General features: G+C 35.7%; 4 protein-coding genes and 1 pseudogene across 4 annotated transcripts; 3 read left to right on the top strand and 2 right to left on the bottom strand.

Moving 5' to 3' along the window:
* Nucleotides 1–571: 571 nt before the first annotated feature.
* Nucleotides 572–2307, bottom strand: LOC123227270 (scopoletin glucosyltransferase-like). The gene has a single exon (XM_044652005.1). The coding sequence runs from the start codon at nt 2067–2069 to the stop codon at nt 630–632; it is 1440 nt and encodes a 479-aa protein (XP_044507940.1). The 5' UTR covers nt 2070–2307; the 3' UTR covers nt 572–629.
* A 1100-nt stretch (nt 2308–3407) lies between these two features.
* On the bottom strand, nt 3408–5764 carry LOC123227272 (annotated as a pseudogene).
* Nucleotides 5765–7440: 1676 nt separating this feature from the next.
* LOC123227416 (uncharacterized protein At4g06744-like) lies at nt 7441–9404 on the top strand. Its single transcript, XM_044652207.1, has one exon. The coding sequence runs from the start codon at nt 7793–7795 to the stop codon at nt 9245–9247; it is 1455 nt and encodes a 484-aa protein (XP_044508142.1). The 5' UTR covers nt 7441–7792; the 3' UTR covers nt 9248–9404.
* A 1652-nt stretch (nt 9405–11056) lies between these two features.
* Nucleotides 11057–12280, top strand: LOC123227766 (uncharacterized protein At4g06744-like). The gene has a single exon (XM_044652884.1). It carries the CDS (start codon nt 11057–11059, stop codon nt 12278–12280), a length of 1224 nt encoding a protein of 407 aa, XP_044508819.1.
* Nucleotides 12281–13930: 1650 nt separating this feature from the next.
* Nucleotides 13931–15369, top strand: LOC123227377 (uncharacterized protein At4g06744-like). Its single transcript, XM_044652153.1, has one exon. It carries the CDS (start codon nt 14053–14055, stop codon nt 15283–15285), a length of 1233 nt encoding a protein of 410 aa, XP_044508088.1. The 5' UTR covers nt 13931–14052; the 3' UTR covers nt 15286–15369.
* The last annotated feature ends 3099 nt before the right edge of the window (nt 15370–18468 follow it).

The following is an 18468-nucleotide window of genomic DNA, read 5'->3' as shown; positions in this document are numbered from 1 at the left end:
TTAGATTGTCTGAATTTCAAATCTCTTCTTTTTGATATAATATTAAAGTGGACATTGCCATACAAGATTCTCAAAGTTCAATGCACCTCAAATCTCTTAAAGTATCTTCTTCTTCTATATTATATTCAATAATCAATCTGTAAAATAATTCATGATCTTCTACCTGTTTAATATTATTGTTTTCATAAGGGTATTGATAAGCAAAATTTACTTCTTAATAAACTTTTTCATGCTTCGAGGCCAAGATATGCATGCTTCGAGGCCAATCTTATCTTGATTTTGATTTGATATAATTCAATTTTATTCTGGTTTGATATAATTTTAATTTTAATTTAATAAAATTTATTATATATTATTTTTTTAATTTCATATAATTATATTTGAGACTATATTATAATATTATATCTTATATAATATTTTATAAATAATATTACAAATTATTCCATATTGAGCAGATATTACATTGAAAATGTGATGCATGCAAGAGACACAACGCAACACCATCCATACTGACTAGGCAGATTTTTAAGGTGGTTTGGTTGTCGAAACAAAACCTACAATTAATCCTTTATCTACGTGCATCAAGGCTAACTTTTTTCTTGCTCATCAATTTCTGGTTGCTGATTATTTTATCCAAAGTTTGCCCTCATTTCTTCCAAGAAATCCCGTATATCAGAGTAAGATGATCCACCTTCTTCAACAGCTCGCCTAGCCATCTCTTTCAGCTCCTTAGCTCGCCTTTTTATCTCTTCACCTTCTTCACCAACCATCAACCGTTTCATAGACTTCTCTATATCTTCCTTCTTCACTGAAATTTTTTTAGCATCAATCGATCTGCTGCATTCCTTTGCACCAACACTCACTCCCGCTTTCAGAATTTGCGTGACTAGCTTTTCGTTATAAAACTGTTCCGCATAGAGTGGCCATATGATCATCGGAACTCCATTGCTGATACTTTCCAGGACAGAGTTCCATCCACAGTGAGTCATAAACCCTCCAACCGCTTCATTTTCAAGAATGAGTACTTGAGGAGCCCACCCTTTTATTATTAAACCCTTTTTGTTTTTCGTTATTCTCTGTTCAAATTCTTCAAGAAGTTCGTCCTTGTCTTCGTTTTTGATTACCCAAATGAAATCCTGTCCGGCTGCTTCCAGACCCTTAGCAATCTCGAGTAGCTGAGCATGGGGAAACTTATACTTGCTTCCGAAACTTATGTAGAGAACCGAGTTTGGCTGCTTTGAGTCTAGCCATTTTAAGCACTCATGTGTGTCAATGGAGGCTGCTTTTCCTCTCAGAGATTTTTCTTCTATTTCTTTGTTGCAGAGAGAAACCGGCCCAACATTCCATGCTTTTCTTCCAAGAACGTTCCTGTAGTGTTCCGAGTAAGCTGGCTCCAGCTCCTTGAAACTATTTCCAAGGACTCCATAGCTAGTCACCTCTGATTGAACTGATAAATCTGCCATCTTCTTTTGTTCATCATCGACTCCGTTGAAATAACTTGGCTGCTGAAGTTTTGTCATCTGTATGTGGTCTGGAAGACCTAGCAGAGTAAAATATTCAGAATCAGAAACTGTATTTTTGTGGGGTTCATAGCGAAGTATACAGAGAAAGGCACAAATAGCAAAGTAACTTGTTCCATGGAAAATCAACCTTGGAATTCCAAACTTGGCGGCAACTTCTGTAGCCCAAGGAAATGCAGTATCCGCGACAAGGCAATTGGGTCGGCATTCTTCCAGGATCTCCTCCAGCGGTTGTTGAAGCAAAGAAAGTGCCTTGAAGAAATTATTGAACATTTGTGGTGAAGTTGTCGAAGCCAGATTTTCACATCCTTCTGGCAACCCTGCCTCGGCTGAAGGGAATTTTATAATCCGAATTCCAATTTCAAGACCAATTTGCTTATCTTTTTCGAGTATTTCAGAGATCAAGGGAGCATTGAGAGGAGAGGAAATGATGGTTACCTTAACACCATGCCTGGCAAATACTCTTGCCATGTCTATGGTTGGAATCATGTGTCCATGAGACAGATGTGGAAAGAACATTATGTGAAGCTGCTGCACCCTTGATTCCATGTCGCTTTTTCCAGGGAAATGGATACAGAAGGGCTACTAGTTTAATTAACTGGAATATGCTCTTATGATTTTGATATTCTTATACTTTAGTTTCTTGCAGACTATCAATGTTTTCTTCAGAAGGAGAAAAGCATGTAAATCATTTTTTTGTCTGTCGGTTATATGAAAATCTTTTCCATTTTTCTTGGGTGCCAAGGAAATTCTCTCATTCTCTATAAAATATTATGACCTGACATTATCTCTCATTCTCTCATCCCATCTGCCACACCTATTATTTTGAATTGTTGGTTTCAGAAGTCGTATTGTAAATTATAATCTTCCAGGCATATATAAAATTCAAAAAAAAATATATTTTTAATTTTTGTTTGACTATGACTTGAATAATTCCTCCCATTTTGCTTGGTGGGCAAGGTTTTCATAGCTAAATCTGGCATGATCTTGTAGTTTTTGACTGGCAATTATTGACTGACTTCGTTATTTTGAATCAAATTACAATATTTTTAAATTATATTTACTCTTGTGGTTGACTGTATGAATGTTTCGACTGATTTACAATAGATGGAAAATACAAAATTCATAGGTTTATATGGCATGGTGAGTTTATGTAACATCTCATTCAGGAAACCAATAGTTATATGTTATAATTTTTGGAGTAAATTTCATTTTCCCTCCCAAGGTTTGACCCAAAGCACTTTTCACCCCTTGATAGTGTACATAACTTTTCTTTTTAACCACAAAATAATCTGATTAATAAAATTACAAATAATTATTTTACATCTTAGACTTTGACATTTTAGATATGAGAATTTAGCTTTTAAAAAAATTTGAGACTCATACATAAGTTCTTAAAATTCTTTGGAAATTTTAACTATTGGTGTCATTTCTTCACCATTATAATGATTTTATTGTTGTCATAAAGTTCAATCTTATTATCTCTTTTTTGTTAAGATTTGATTTATCATCAACAGCATATTAAGCCAAAGTTGTTGTTGATGACAACATGAAATCACCACAATAAAAAGGTGGTGGGGGCCGATAATATGTGCGAGTGAGATGCAAAAAATGGTGGCACAAGTGAGAATGTGGATTGATGGGTTAGTAGTGTGGGATGGATTAGTAAAGAAAGAGAGGTGGTGGGGGTCAGTCGAGAACAAAGGAACGATACTCAACAAAAATGTGATTTACTCAAAATTTTATTATCGGAAAAATAAACAAAAATCACACAAGTTTTTTGAAAAAATATATATATATTTATCAACAAGAACACTCAAGCTGTTTATGACTTGTTTGTATACATTAATGACGATTTCATTAACAAAGTTCAAATTGCTTCTCATTCTACAGGCAATTTACCCTTTGATCTTCTACTAAAGCTTTCAGATCATTGTTTGATGATCCTCCTTCTTCTGTAGCTTTCATTGCCATCGCTTTCAATGCCTTGGCTCGGTTTCTCATTTCTTCTGCTTCTTCACCAACCATTGAACGTCTCACTGCCTTCATTATATCCTCCCTCTTCACTATCTTCTTCTTAGCTTCGAACCATCTCGACCATTCCTGGGCTCCAACTGCCACGTCTATTTTCAGAACATCCGTAACCAGCTTTTCATTGTAAAATTGCTCCGCTGTGAGTGGCCATGTCACCATTGGCAACCCAGCGGTCACACTCTCCAGAGTTGAGTTCCATCCACAGTGAGTCATAAACCCTCCAATGGCTTCATGATCAAGAATCACCATCTGGGGCGCCCATCTCCTTATTATCAAACATTTTCCCTCCATTCTCTTCTCAAATTCTTCAAGACTCCATTCATTCTTTTCTTCATTACTCTTCTTCGCTTCCTCTCTCACAACCCAAATGAACTGCTGTCCCGAAGCTTCAAGCCCCATAGCCATCTCAAGAATTTGTGTTTCTGAAAAGCGTGCCATGCTTCCAAAACATATATAGAGAACTGAGTTGGGCTCTTTCGAGTCCAGCCATTTTAGACATTGTTGTTCACTAATGGAAGCTATTTCTCCTCGCTCCGCTTTGTCTTTGAGGTCTTTGTTGCAAACTGAAACCGGGCCGATGTGCCATGCCTTTCTTCCCATAACCTCCCTGTAGTGGTCTGAGTAAGCTGGTTCAAGCTCATGGAAACTGTTCACCACAATTCCATAGCTTGAAATATCTGCTTGTATACCTTGTTCCACCATCTTTTTCAACAATTCGTTATCTATTTCTTCTTCTACATTAATTAAAAGTTGTTGTCTTGTAAACTTTATCGGGTCTGGAAGACCTGGTACCGTGAAGGGTTCATCGTCAGATGTTATGTTTTTGTAAGGTTGATTCTCATTTAAGCTATAGTAGAGGCATAAAGCGAAAAAACCAGTTCCATGGAAACAAAGCCTTGGAATCCCAAATTTAGACGCAGCCTCTGAAGCCCAAGCTAAGAAGCACGGAAAGAATCCGTAACGTTTCGGTTTCTGAAACGGGTACGAAACGTTTCAGGGCTGTTTCAGTAATTTTAGATAAAAGGGAAACGCATTGCTTTAACAGAAAGAGTTTCCTATACATACCAAGATTATAAAAGTGTATCATAAATGGATTCTGAAAAGATTTTGAAAGTAAATAACAAAAATAGTTTCTTGTGCGTAATAGTCTTTTGGGCATCTTCTCTTCTTTGCTGTCAATCTCCTTTGTCGTCAATCTGTTGGACGTCTTCTTCTTCTGTTGGGCGTCTTCTTCTTTGCTATCTTAGGCGTCTTCTTCTCTTCTTTGCTGTCCTGGGCGTCTTCTTCTTCTCTGAACAGTGGCTGGAAGAAAGAAAACTCTATGAAAAAAGTGTGCGTTTTCTTGCCCTTCTATGATATAAATTAGTTTATATATATTTGAATTTAATGCATCTCTATCCCCAAGATTATAATTCTGCATGCCTCTTCCAGATTTGTTAGCTTTCCAAGACTTTTATTTTATTATAAAACATATATTAAATTATTATATATATACTCCAATAACCTGCATTTTACTCAAAATTTTATTTTCTATTTTAAAAGATGAATATATAAGTATTGATTTAATTTATACATATATGTTTCAAGAATTTGAATTTGTAATTTATTTTTAGTATAAAATTATTTTGTTATATGTTATTTTAAATTGGTTGAAAAAAATCAATTGTTGTATTTTTTTAATTAAAATATAGATTATTGTATTTTTTATAAAAATTTCATATTTATAAAAAAAAAACCCTATATTTTTTATATTTACACATTTCCCCATGTTTGCGTTTCCTACTTTTTTAAGAAAATAAGTTTTCACATTTCCGTTCCCGTTTCCGTGCTACCTAGGGCCCAAGTAAACATCATGTCCACCACGATGCAGTTGGGGTGGCATTCATGAATAAGCTGTTCAAATGGCTGATGGCCATATAGAAATTCATTTCCATTTCAGAAGAAGTGACTGAATTTACATGCTCACATGCTTCTGGCAACCCTGCCTCAACTGAAGGAAATTTGATGGTGCGAATACTGATATCAACTCCTTGTTGCCTCTCTCTCTCGATTGTTTTGGAGAAGAGAGCTGCATTTAAAGGTGTTGTGACAATGGTTGCCTTCACACCTTGCCTGGCAAATAGCCTCGCCATATCCACTGCTGGAATCATGTGGCCTTAAGCCAAGTAAGGAAGGAACATCATATGAAGCTGGCGTGACTCTGAATCCATGTAGCCTTGTGAGGTGCCAAAGGAGAAACTGAATAGTTAATAGGAAGATCTCTGTTTCTCTTTTGTCACCGATTTCGATGTTTATATAGCAACGATTTGAAGAGAACACCTGTCAAAAACGTGTCCTATTTTATTCTCCATCTGTACCGACTGGTCTCTAGTATGGCTGGTTTTCATAAGTCGTAAATGGTTGGCTTCAAAAGCCGTATTGCAATCAAGTCTCTTGTCCTTGAGAAAGTTCAAAGTTGTTACTAGTGTTTTAATGTAGACTGCATAATATTTGGTGCATTGACTGACTCGTTAAGCTGTTCAAATATTACTTGGGCAAAGTTTGTGTGGATTCATTACTAGTTTTTTTAAATATCACATACACATGTTTCAAAACCGGACCACTCCAAGGGTTATACTTTGATGACCAATTGCCTATTTCTTGAAATTTTCGTATGTCGGTTTGACCATCTCCAAACTCACATGCACGTATTTACAAAGCATTTTGCTGCACAAACCAAGTTTTCTGTCAAGTTTTCACATAAAAAAATGCACAAAAAAGGTTATCAAATTGTTAATGTTCATCTTTTGTTGCTTAAAACATAGAGATTTACTTGAGTTGGATTCAAAATGGAGATGTCATAGATGTAATGTTTGAAACTTTTTTATTGTAATGTTTTTGTGAAATCGAATGAATTGATTATGCTTTTATTGGGTTTTGTATTGAATTCAGTTAGAATCAATTAATTGTGGAATCATGCATGAAAAATAAGTTTTTGTTGTATTTTCCAACGTACATGATTTGCTTTCACTATGCAAGTACTCACTATTGGTGGGAGCAAATGAGAGAAGAGGGTTTAGTAATAATTGCCGTAAGATAGAAGATAACTGATTTTTTTATGTGTAATTTTTATACAAAAGGGTCTAAAGGTATATAATGTATAATTTTGGGTTTTGATATATTCGTATAATCTCTGAAAAAAAAAAAAACTAGTCAATTGTTATGCACCCCTTAATTTTGGTCATTTTTATTTATAACCCTATATATCTAATAAAATTTTAATTTAATAATTTTTTTTTCTAAAATTTATATAAATTTCTTACCCAAATCATTTGTCATCATATGTGACATTGAAATACAGATAAAATGATTATACATTAAATGAGCCTTGAATAATTTGACGGTATCCACAAGGTGACACATAATTTCATGATGGGTGATATTACTCTTTCTAAATACCAAACATTCCCTCATTGGCAGGACAATGAGTGTCAAGTTCCTTCATCTTTTTGCAGAGATTTGTATCCTAGAAAATTTTGTGTGGCATATGATATTTTTAGGTCATGATAAGCCTCATTTTGTCTTGTCTGCAGAGATTGATGTTACCGTATACTCATAATCTGAATATTCAATTAAGTATTCAAAATTAGATGTACATATCATTGAAAAGTATGTATAACTATATTTGTTCTTGGACTACGAATATCGATCCTTCTAATTCAAAGATATTTTTATAATGAATTTCTTTTATGGATTTTGTATTAATAAGTTAAAAAAAAAGTTTGATTTATCTGTACATTTGTTATTTGTTGTTTGTTGTTAATTAGTTTGTTAGTGGTTAGTAGTTGAAGCCTATGGTTTAATACACATATATTCCATACAAGGAACATGTTAATTAAGACGCAAACAATCAGCTCAAACTTTTAGATAATTAATTGATTTCTTGAACCTTTGATTCAAAAAGCTTTCTCAATGGGTTGGCAAGATCTCATGCTTTCCTTCCTTTTTTCTCATCCTCGCATCTTCCGGGCTGGCACTAGCACTGTATTATTGCCATTCTCATTTTGTAAGCTGAAGGCTAGCCATGCATGGAAGCTGCAGTGAAGGGTTGCAGCAGTGAGAAGGAGCAACGGCCGTTAACGCCTCTGTGTTTACTTGTGCGTTTTGGACTGCCCTCCTCTCTTTGTCTACTGTTCTCGGTTCTTTCTTTTATATATATTTGATATCTACCAGTCTGAGAAATCCTGTACAGATAAATTATGGCCTCCATTTCTCAGGTTTCTTCTCCGTTTGTGCTATTTGCTCTCATTTTATGTTATTGTTCAAATCATAATGTAGCGGGTTTTCATCCAAGAAGAAGAGAAGGTTTCGAGATAATTACAGTTGGAGGTGCAGTTGGCCCTGCTCCCTCTCCTGCATATCAAGATTGTCCTCCTCCTACTCCGGAGCCGATTTGCCCCCCTCCAAAACCCCCTCCACCACCGCCATCGCCACCTCCACGGCCACGAGCACCACACCCACCAAAGCCAAGACTAACGCCACCTCCACCTCCAATACCAACCCCCACCCCAACCCCGTACCGCCCGAATGCAAGACTCCTACGTGCTCGTGAAGTGATTCAAAGATTCAGGAGTAGAATTGTTGATGATCCACAACATATCACAGATTCATGGAACGGGAAAAATGTTTGCAAATACAAAGGCTTTGTATGTGATACTCGTCCTGACGTAAAACAGGAGGCAGTTGCAGGAGTAGACTTCAATGGCTATAATTTCAACGGCCCCAGATTTAACCTCTCTGATTTTCTTGAGAAGTTGGATGATTTAGCAATCTTTCATGTAAATTCCAACTTTTTCACCCTTTCAATCCCGAAATTTACTTCCAGGATTTCGTTCTTGTACGAGCTAGATGTCAGCAACAACAAGCTATCCGGTGATTTCCCAATGGAAGTTCTTAACTGTAAGAATTTAACCTTCCTGGACCTGCGGTTCAACTCATTTTCCGGAAAGGTTCCACCGGAAGTGTTCGACCTGGATCTTGATGTCCTCTTCATCAATAACAACAAGTTCTCGGAAAATCTTCCTTCAAATCTTGGCTCCACACCAGCCCTTTATCTCACTTTCGCCAACAATGAATTCACCGGGCCAATTCCAAGCAGCATTGGCAAGGCAAAAAACCTGCTAGAAGTGCTTTTCCTGAACAACAAGTTCTCAGGTTGCTTGCCGTATGAAATCGGCTTCTTGACAAATGCCACCGTATTCGACGTGAGCAGCAATATGTTGACCGGCACCATTCCACGGTCTTTCGGATGCTTGGCTAGTATGCAGAACCTCAACCTGGCGAACAACCAGTTTTACGGGACAGTTCCGGCGACTGTCTGCAAACTGCCGCAGCTCGTGAACTTGTCTTTGTCATATAACTATTTTACCTACGTTGGACGTGAATGCAGGGAGTTGATTTGGAGAAACAAGCTTGATATTCAGATGAACTGCATTTGGGATCTTCCGTTTCAAAGATCGCCCGAAGAATGCCGCAAGTTCTTCTCCAAGCCAAGGCTCTGTCCAAACGAGACGTCATTGAATTTGATTCCTTGTTTGAAGAATGGCTATTCCAATCACACTGATTCTTTGACGTCTGATAGAAAATCAACGGTTGGACTTGCACCTGCTCCGTCGCCTCGGACTTATGCTGCACTTAAACCCCGCCGCCTGTAATTTGTTAAGCCAGCGTATCCTGAAGATGTTCATGTTTAGGCTTTGCTATATATGTTTTTATGTATACATATTTCTTTCCCTTTTTCATATATTATAAGAATCAATGTAACTAGGTAATTTATAATCCAATCAATCAACCTGTGATTTCTTTTTGAAAGTTGAGACGAGAAGAGACCAAAATTGACCAAGGTCGTAGATGAAGAACTAGGGCAAATCTTTCCAGCTTCAATAAAGCAAGACGAGAAACAGAAATTTGTTCACAGGCTACAGCTATAGATTTGGACAGAGTCGTAAAACTCTTGTAGGGCTGGGTCAATAAAATAGGCCTTCTCTTTAGCCTTTACAAATGGACAGACTAACATTTGCTGGAGAAAACTCTTTAGTCAAGACTCCAAATAAAGTATGCCATACGTACCTTGTACGTAGGTGAAAATTTTCTTTACTCGACATTCCCCCTGCCTCAATATCATACAAACAAATACATTAATCTTGTAATTTTCTTTTTTTCCCTTAGGCAGTTCTGCATCGGAAACACGTTTTTGTTAATAAAAAAATTTTATTGAAAGTAAAATTTTAGATTTAATAATCAATCTTATAATTAAATAATTAAAAATTTAATTTAAATATATTGTCATTCAATCTCTAACATATATTCTAACACTTAAGTTATCCCTTAAAGGATTAATATATATATTCAGCTTCTAGTAACTATAAGAAGTAAGAAATAACAAAAACATAAAAGAAATGTTACACGAGATTTTTAATCTGATTTGGATATCTTAAATAAAATACATGCAAAATAAAGGAGATATTCTAATCGAATCTACTAGAAAAATAAAATATTATAATTTATAATACAAAATACTTTCTACTTATACAAAAGAAACAACGAATTTTATCATAAAAGAAAAGGATAAACAATCTGTGTATTTTCTCTAATTCGACTTATTAAAATAATCCAATGTTTTTAATACCCAAAATTAATAAAATATCTAAATCATCAAAAGACTATTTTGCCCCTATCAAAAAATAACTTATAAATCTGTGCTATAATGAATTACAATTCTACCTTCCAACCAAAAGTTTAAGACACTAAAATCCCACTTAAAGTAATTGATATTTGGCTAAGACTTGTGTGCTAGGGCATATTCAGCAAAGATAAGACGTAGGCGTTGTGATGTCATAAAGATTATGTTGTCATCTTCCAACGCCTACCACATATTAGGTCTTGAAGTACTAATCAGCATTGTTTGGAAAACCAAAGGCAGGTCAACGGGGGCAAAATCATCTAAGGCTTTCTGTTCCCTCGCCAGAACAGAACCAGCATCTATCTATCATGGGACTTACCCAGCCCCCAACCCAATCTTCCTCCCTGACGCATTAGGTTTGGGATTTGACTTGTTTACTGTAAATTGTTTTATATAATTATATAATTAAGTCTTTAATTTAAAATTATATAATTATATAATAATATATTATATGGACAAATACTCCAACTATATATATATATATATATATATTGTTAAGTTGTGTGCTGGCTTGAATTAAGTCAACGCAATATGCAATTTAATAATAAAAGGGGCTTTAAACCACCTTATTTTCAATGAAACTCGCGTAAAAAATAATGTGATTAAATTAAAGCATGTATTTATACAAAAATGAAATGATGATAATTGATAAGATGGACCCTTATAAAATAAGTATTTTTATACCGAAATAATAATAAATAATAGAAAATAATTATCAAAATTAATCTTATAATACTCAGCTTCATCCTCTTCCGTTATCTCTTTCTTCATCATATATCAAATGAAAGGCTTCATCACTTTCATCTTCCTTTTTCCATTTTCTCTCTGCGCATATTGCCCCAATAATTCCACAATCTCACCACCAGTATCACCGCCTTTACATTTACCCCCCATACCAAAATTCCTAGACCACAGGCTAAGAGAAATCTACCCCATTATCCAAACCTTCAAGAACTTAATCACATCAGATCCCTTAAATGTCACAAGCACTTGGGTTGGATCAGATATATGCAACTACACAGGCTTCTACTGCGGTCACCCACCTGACAATAAATCTGCCACAGCCCTTGCTTCCATCGATTTCAATGGCTTCGGCCTCGTAGCCCCAACTCTCGATGGCTTCATCAATCAACTTCCCGATGTTGCCATCTTCCATGCCAATTCTAATAATTTTTCTGGCACTATACCTCCAGAACTTGCAACTCTCCCATTTTTATATGAACTTGACTTAAGTAACAACAACTTTTCAGGAAGTTTCCCTCTGCGAATTCTCCACATGAAGCAACTGTCATTTTTAGATATTCGATATAATTTCTTCTCAGGGTCTGTTCCGCCGCAACTTTTCTCGAAAAACCTTGATGTTCTCTTTCTTAACAACAATAAATTCTCACTAAAACTCCCAGAAAATCTTGGTTCAACGCCAGCCCTTTATCTCAGCTTGGCTAACAATGAATTCTCTGGCTCAATCCCAAGCAGTATCGGCAAAGCTTCTTCCACTTTAACTGAAGTTTTGTTGTTGAATAACTGGCTCACCGGCTGTCTTCCATATGAACTTGGGTTTCTGAAAGATCTTAAGGTTTTTGACGCTAGTGACAATCATTTGACCGGTCCATTGCCGCGCTCGCTGGGGTGCCTGGGGAAGCTGGAGCTGTTGAACCTCGCCGGGAATCTGCTTTACGGGAAGGTGCCGGAAGTGCTGTGTGCTCTAGGTAATCTGGTGAAATTAACACTTTCAAATAATTATTTTACAGAAGTTGGGAGACTGTGTGGGAAGCTGATCGAGAGTGGGGTTCTTGACTTGAGAAGAAACTGTATTCGTGAGCTTCCTGATCAGAGATCATGGGCGGACTGTATAATGTTTTTCTCAGAACCAAGGTCGTGCCCCCGGCCGTCGACGTTCGATATAATTCCTTGCAATGTGACGCCGACAAGCAATCATACTCCGGCGAGACCCAAGAGAATTTCATTAGCTTACACAGCTCTTGTTAAACATAGATTTTTATGAGGACTTCTGTTATTATATTAATGAATTTTGTGTGTGTCTCTATATATATATATATATAGAATGATAGCTTTATGTTTGGCCTTAAAATGGCCCCAAAAAAAAAAAGTTTATACATTACATGCAAATATAAGAGATTTGTGGTGTTAGAAGGCACAAAATAATAACACTGAAAGATAAAAATCTTAGATTGTATCATTTTATCTAAATAAATAAAAATAGTTTTAATGTAATTAATGATATCTTCTTTTGAAAAACAAAAAAAAAATTATTATTTGCATAATTAATTGGTTAAGTTGTTTCAAATTAGAACTATCATAATAAAAAATAAATAAAATTATGTATATAACTTTTTAATGATATATTATTATATAATTTAATATTATTTAATTTTTAATTATTTAATTATATAATAATACACCGTTATTAATACATGTTATCTATAAAATTAGCATTAGTTGGAATTAAGGGGATTGTATTTAAATTATCTATGGCCTACCTGAAATGACCTCATGCATTCCAGCAAACAAAATAATAACAAATAGTCAGAAAAAGTAAGTAATGAGCCCATAAATGAACCACCACAGACTTGTCTAGGCTAGTAAAGGGTTTGAGCCCATGACACTATCTTCATCGTTTTGCTCTGTTCCATTTAGTTATCATCAATCATGTTGGGTGGATATTTAAGTTTTAGATTCCTCTGTTCAATCTTTGTTTCTGAATTCCTCCTTTCTCTGATATCAGAAAAAAAAAATCTGAATGAAATTAGACATAGCCTGCCTGAAGTCGGCAGCTGACAATGGTGAGATCGTTGCAGTGGTGGAGAGGTAAACCAAAAAGAGGCATAATTTTTCTATGCAGCCCTAAATTTTCTAACTGTGAAAACGAAACACTGAGGACCAGGAAGAACCAAACAATTTCTAACTGAATGACAGAGACCAGGAACAAGTTACTAACGAGTAACGACCGAGGCTTGTTTTACTGGACACGTAAACAAGTTAGATTCAAATATCGGACCAAACACATGGATAATCTTGCAGAAGAAAAGAGATAATTCTACTCAGTTGACTGTATCTAGCTTTAATGTTAAAAAAAACAATAATAATTCCTGGGATAAATAAATAGCCACCTTTTCAAAGATAAGAAACGTATATTGAAACAATTCTGATTTAAATTCTTCCATATTCATGAACCCAGCACCTGCAAAGAGAATTTGGTCTTTACAATAATCATTTTAAGTAGTTACTGTGTCTCAATATTGCAATGGGAATTTTATCTCCCAGTCCTTCTGAATGTACAGCACTACTTTGAAATCGATCGATAAAAAGGAGGGAAGCACTAAGCCCAGCAAATTATTACTAAGGTTCCCAAAAGGAGTTATTCTCCCACTACTCGTTGGTTGGCGCACTGATTTTTTTAATGGTTTTGGAAGATTATGCATGTCAGCACGCCTCAACTATGGACTGTGCGAACATAATTAGATATTAGACGATGTAGAATTCCTTTTGCAAGCAACATTTGTCACTCAGAGTAGGAGTTTGAGTGATCAAGAGAAAAGATTTTATGTGTAATAAATGTGATTTAATTTATTAAGACATGTAGGAATTTCCCATTCTTGTTTTTGACCGACCATAATTTCTAACTACACACATGTTATTTTCTCAGTGAGACTTCAACAACCGCACATTGTGGCAAGTGCTATTAAAGACAGAGATCAAAATATTTTCACACTCACCTTCTTCTTCTCTAATCTCTATCACTTTTTCATTCATCAAATGGATATCATCTTCAACTTCCACTTCAAGTGCTTTACCAAAACTCTCATCTTCCTCCTTCCTTGCTTTCTTTGTGTATATTCTCAAACCTCTCTATTGCCCCCACTACCATTAATACCAGATCTCTTATCCTTCTTAGACATCAGACTCGCCCTTATTTACCCCATTATCCAAACCTTCAAGGACACCATCACATCTGATCCCTTAGGCATCACCAGCACTTGGGTTGGATCCGATGTATGCAACTACACAGGCTTTTACTGTGATCACCCGCCTGACAATGAATCTGCCATCGCCCTCGCCTCCATCGACCTCAACGGATTCCGCCTTGAAGCCCCGACTCTGGACGGCTTCCTCGATCGGCTACCGGATCTTGCTCTCTTCCATGCCAATACCAATCAATTTGCTGGCTCTTTACCAGAAAAACTTTCAAAGCTCCCATTTTTGTATGAGCTAGACGTAAGTAACAATAAACTTTCTGGTTCTTTTCCGCAGGAAATTCTTCAGATGAGTTCCCTGTCGTTTTTGGATCTTCGTTATAATTTCTTTTCAGGGCCAGTCCCTCCAGGAATTTTCTTGTTAAAGCTAGAAATACTCTTCCTCAATAACAATAATTTCTGGGGAAATCTCCCGGATTCTCTCGGCTCTACACCGGCGAGATATCTCACCTTAGCTAACAACAAATTCACCGGCCCAATACCAAGGACCATCGGCAGTGCAGCTTCAACGTTACAGGAAGTTTTGTTCTTGAATAATCTACTCTCAGGCTGTCTCCCTTATGAACTAGGGTTCCTGAAAGAAGCTACAGTTATTGATGCAAGTCATAATTTATTAACTGGTCCATTGCCATTGTCGTTGGGGTGTTTGCGGAAGATAGAGCAGCTCAACTTCGCCGGAAATTTACTCTACGGAGAGGTGCCTGAAGTGCTGTGTACAGTGGGAAATTTGTTGAATTTATCTTTGTCAAATAATTATTTCACTAAAGTTGGACCGTCGTGCAAGAAGCTGATCAATAGTGGGATTCTAGACGTGACAAGCAATTGTATTGCTGATCTTCCTAATCAGAGATCGGCGAAGGAATGTGCAGCGTTCACTTCGCGGCCTAGGAATTGCTCGCGCCCTGAAACGTTTAAAGCGATTCCTTGCAATGTTACGCCAGTGAGCAATCCTCAAACAAGAGGGAAGAAAAATTCAGTAGCTTATGGCGCTCTCGTAAGACACAGAGTACCTTGAGGTTTCTTTTTATTAGACTGTAATTTTTAACCAAAAAATTTAGTAGTATATAGAGAAAAAAAATAATAGAAGCATGTTAATCTTTTTCTCTTTTGTTTACTCCTTTATTTTGAGTCTTTAGTGTTGCCTGGATAGATTTTGAGACGAAATGGACCCAAATAAAGATTAATCTAAACTCAGCCGGCTCAAATTTAAACTATAAAATCATAATGTAAAGAAGGTAAACAATAATATCAAAGGAAAAAAATCTTTAGAAGAAAAGAAAAATATTAGAGAAATAAAATATAAATCACCTATAGAATGAGTTTTGGTGCTAACACTAGTCTAGAGTTGAGTTTGAGTTCAATTCGAATCTCTCTGTTCACATTCATGGCAAGTTGAAAGCGGGCTGTCACGTATTCAATATCAACCGATGATTGTGGAAGGAAAATGAGCATCATTTTGTTGATTAATGGTATTCACTTATTAATTATCAAGAATTCAACCAAGATCAATATTGGCCTCACGTCAATCTTTCAAAGTCTAATATCCAATTTTTGTCTTGATTATAAGATCAAGAGTTAATTTGGTTTACTTAATTCCTCAATTTCTTTATTTTCTCTTACTTCTTTAAAACTTTTGTAACTATGAATCCTGTCCGGGGAAAACTTAAGAGCGAGCCAAGTCCTAGATCACGATCATTTTAAGTGGGTGTTTGGTTAGGAGGCATTCAAGATTATTTTAGTAATATATTTTTTATTACTTACATTACTTTATTTAGTTTATAAATAATAAAATATTTTGATAATATTATATTATTAATGGTAATATGACAGATAATATAAAGGTAATCTGATTACTATCTTACCTTAAGTATTAAAAAATTATCAAGTTAATCTTTATCTTTATTATAATTATCTCATTCCATTAATTGTTTAAGATTTCATGTCTGAACTAGTTAGTGTATCGGTGATAAATTAAATGAAACACTTTGGATTTTAAACCTTACGGATTCATGAACCCACCAAATTGGATTATAAACAAGATAGCATCTTAATTATTTTCTCTCTATATATATTCTTTAATGTAATTATATGTGCAATTTTAAAAAAAAAATTCTTTATGTAATTTCATGTTGCACTATTCATGTAGTCGACATAGAAGCTGCTTTCACAATAAGTTGTTTCTGTAAACAGCTAACGGCAGCTAGAGAGTTTGGTCTTTACACTATTCATGCAGTCGACATCGAAAGTGCTTTCATCATAAGTGCTTTCTGTATTTTCATATTGCATATTGGAAATTTTCTGTCCACCACTATAAAAATTCAATGAAAGCTGGTCAGCAAATAATGTGTCACCGAAATTGCAGATGTTTGAGCGTTGAAAGGTGAGACAAACTTGGAATTCAGCCGTCTGATTTTGCCACTCATATACACAAAACAAGAGCTCCCGGATTTGGTTTATTAATAAGCCAAAAAATCAGTTCCCACTCACGGTTTGATAGAATGACAAATTACTATATTTAAGTTTCAAAAAGTTAAATTCTCACACGTTATCCATTTTTATAGTTGAATTGGTATGGTTTTGCTGGAAATGATTATTTTTCTATTTTATTAAAATTATAAAATTTATCATTAACATTTAATGTAAATATCAAATTACTAATATATCATTATCAATTTAAAAATTTATCACTTAAACTTTAACTAATTTTAAAATATTGCATTTTAGTCTTTTTTTTTTTTTTAAATTATCATTTTTTTAAAGTATTGAGTTATATATTAAAATTTTTAAAAATTTCCTCAAGCTTTTTTTAAATTTTCAAAAAATCCATTAACACCCATAATATTTTAAAAATTATAATTTGCTCTAAAGAATAGTAAAAAAATAAATAAATAAAGGGAAAAAGAGAAATCGAAAGAATAAGAGAGAAAAACTGAAAATGAAAATAATCTTCATGTACTCACTTAAATGGATTTACTAATAAAATGGATGAAAGGTGAAAGCTTGGTTTTTTGAAACTTAATATGGGAATTTGTTCTTTTAGCAAATCTTAGGTGGGAAACAGCTTTTGGCCATATTAATATATGTGATTCAGCTAACAATAAAACTATGTGTACCTACTTTAGGTACACAAATGTGTATATATTTATATGTGTCATCATGTGATTGGATGATTTTGAATTAAGAATAAAACAAGGCCAAACGACTATTTCCCACCCAAGGTTTAGTGTTTTCTCAAAAGTCTCCCTTTTAACTATGGAAACACCAAACACCCACCCATGGCCGGTTAGATTTAACCAAACCCTAACGGTGGTAGGGGTAAAATCGTCATTTTTGCTATAATATTAAAAATAAACTAAAATAGAATCGAATTTTGCCCCCCTAAACTTTAAAAACTAAAATTTTCCCCCACCCTAAGTTTTAAAAAATCACAGTTTCACCCTAGGGTTTGGTTTTGAAATCTCCGGCGACCTCTCCGGCTCCGTTGCCGACGGTCGCTCCCTCCCGAAGCAACCTCTCATTCCGGCGATCTCTTTCCTCCCATTTGGAGGTCCGATCGACGCCCGGAGACGCCGTGGGAGACGAAGAACTTCGTCTTCCTAGACGAAGCCGACGCCGTCGTCTTCGTCTGGGAAGACGGTCGTCTTCCCAGAGGTCTTCTTCTGGGAAGACGACGGCGTCGTCTTTCCAGACGAAGAACTTCGTCTTCCCGACGAAGTTCTTCGTCTCCCACGGCGTCTCCGGGTGCCGATCGGACCTCCAAATGGGAGGAAAGAGATCGCCGGAAGGAAAGGTTGCTTCAGGAGGGAGCGGCCGTCGGCAACGGAGCCGGAGAGGTCGCCGGAGATTTCAAAACCAAACCCTAGGGTGAAAATGCAATTTTTTAAAACTTAGGCGGGGGGAAAATTTCAGTTTTTAAAGTTTAGGGGGGCAAAAGGAGATAAAATTTTCAGACGTTAGGGTTTGGTTAAATCTAACCGACCATGGGTGGGTATTTGGTGTTTCCATAGTTAAAGGGGGGACTTTTGAGAATATATCAAACCTTGGGTGGGAAATAGTCGTTTGGCCATAAAACAATAACCAATCACATGATGACATATATGAGTGTATATACATTTGTGTACCCAAAATGAGTACACATAGTATTACTCTTCAGCTAAACCATGCAGCATTTCACATTATATATTGTTTATCAGTGAGC

Source organism: Mangifera indica, chromosome 10 (assembly GCF_011075055.1).
Source record: "Mangifera indica cultivar Alphonso chromosome 10, CATAS_Mindica_2.1, whole genome shotgun sequence".
Taxonomy (NCBI): domain Eukaryota; kingdom Viridiplantae; phylum Streptophyta; class Magnoliopsida; order Sapindales; family Anacardiaceae; genus Mangifera; species Mangifera indica.
Note: the sequence above shows the minus strand (reverse complement) of the source record. Positions and strands in the feature narration are given on the sequence as shown.

Coding starts and splice junctions, on each gene's coding strand:
- LOC123227270 (XM_044652005.1), bottom strand. CDS start 2,069: ATGGAATCAAGGGTGCAGCAGCTTCACATAATGTTCTTTCCACATCTG.
- LOC123227416 (XM_044652207.1), top strand. CDS start 7,793: ATGGCCTCCATTTCTCAGGTTTCTTCTCCGTTTGTGCTATTTGCTCTC.
- LOC123227766 (XM_044652884.1), top strand. CDS start 11,057: ATGAAAGGCTTCATCACTTTCATCTTCCTTTTTCCATTTTCTCTCTGC.
- LOC123227377 (XM_044652153.1), top strand. CDS start 14,053: ATGGATATCATCTTCAACTTCCACTTCAAGTGCTTTACCAAAACTCTC.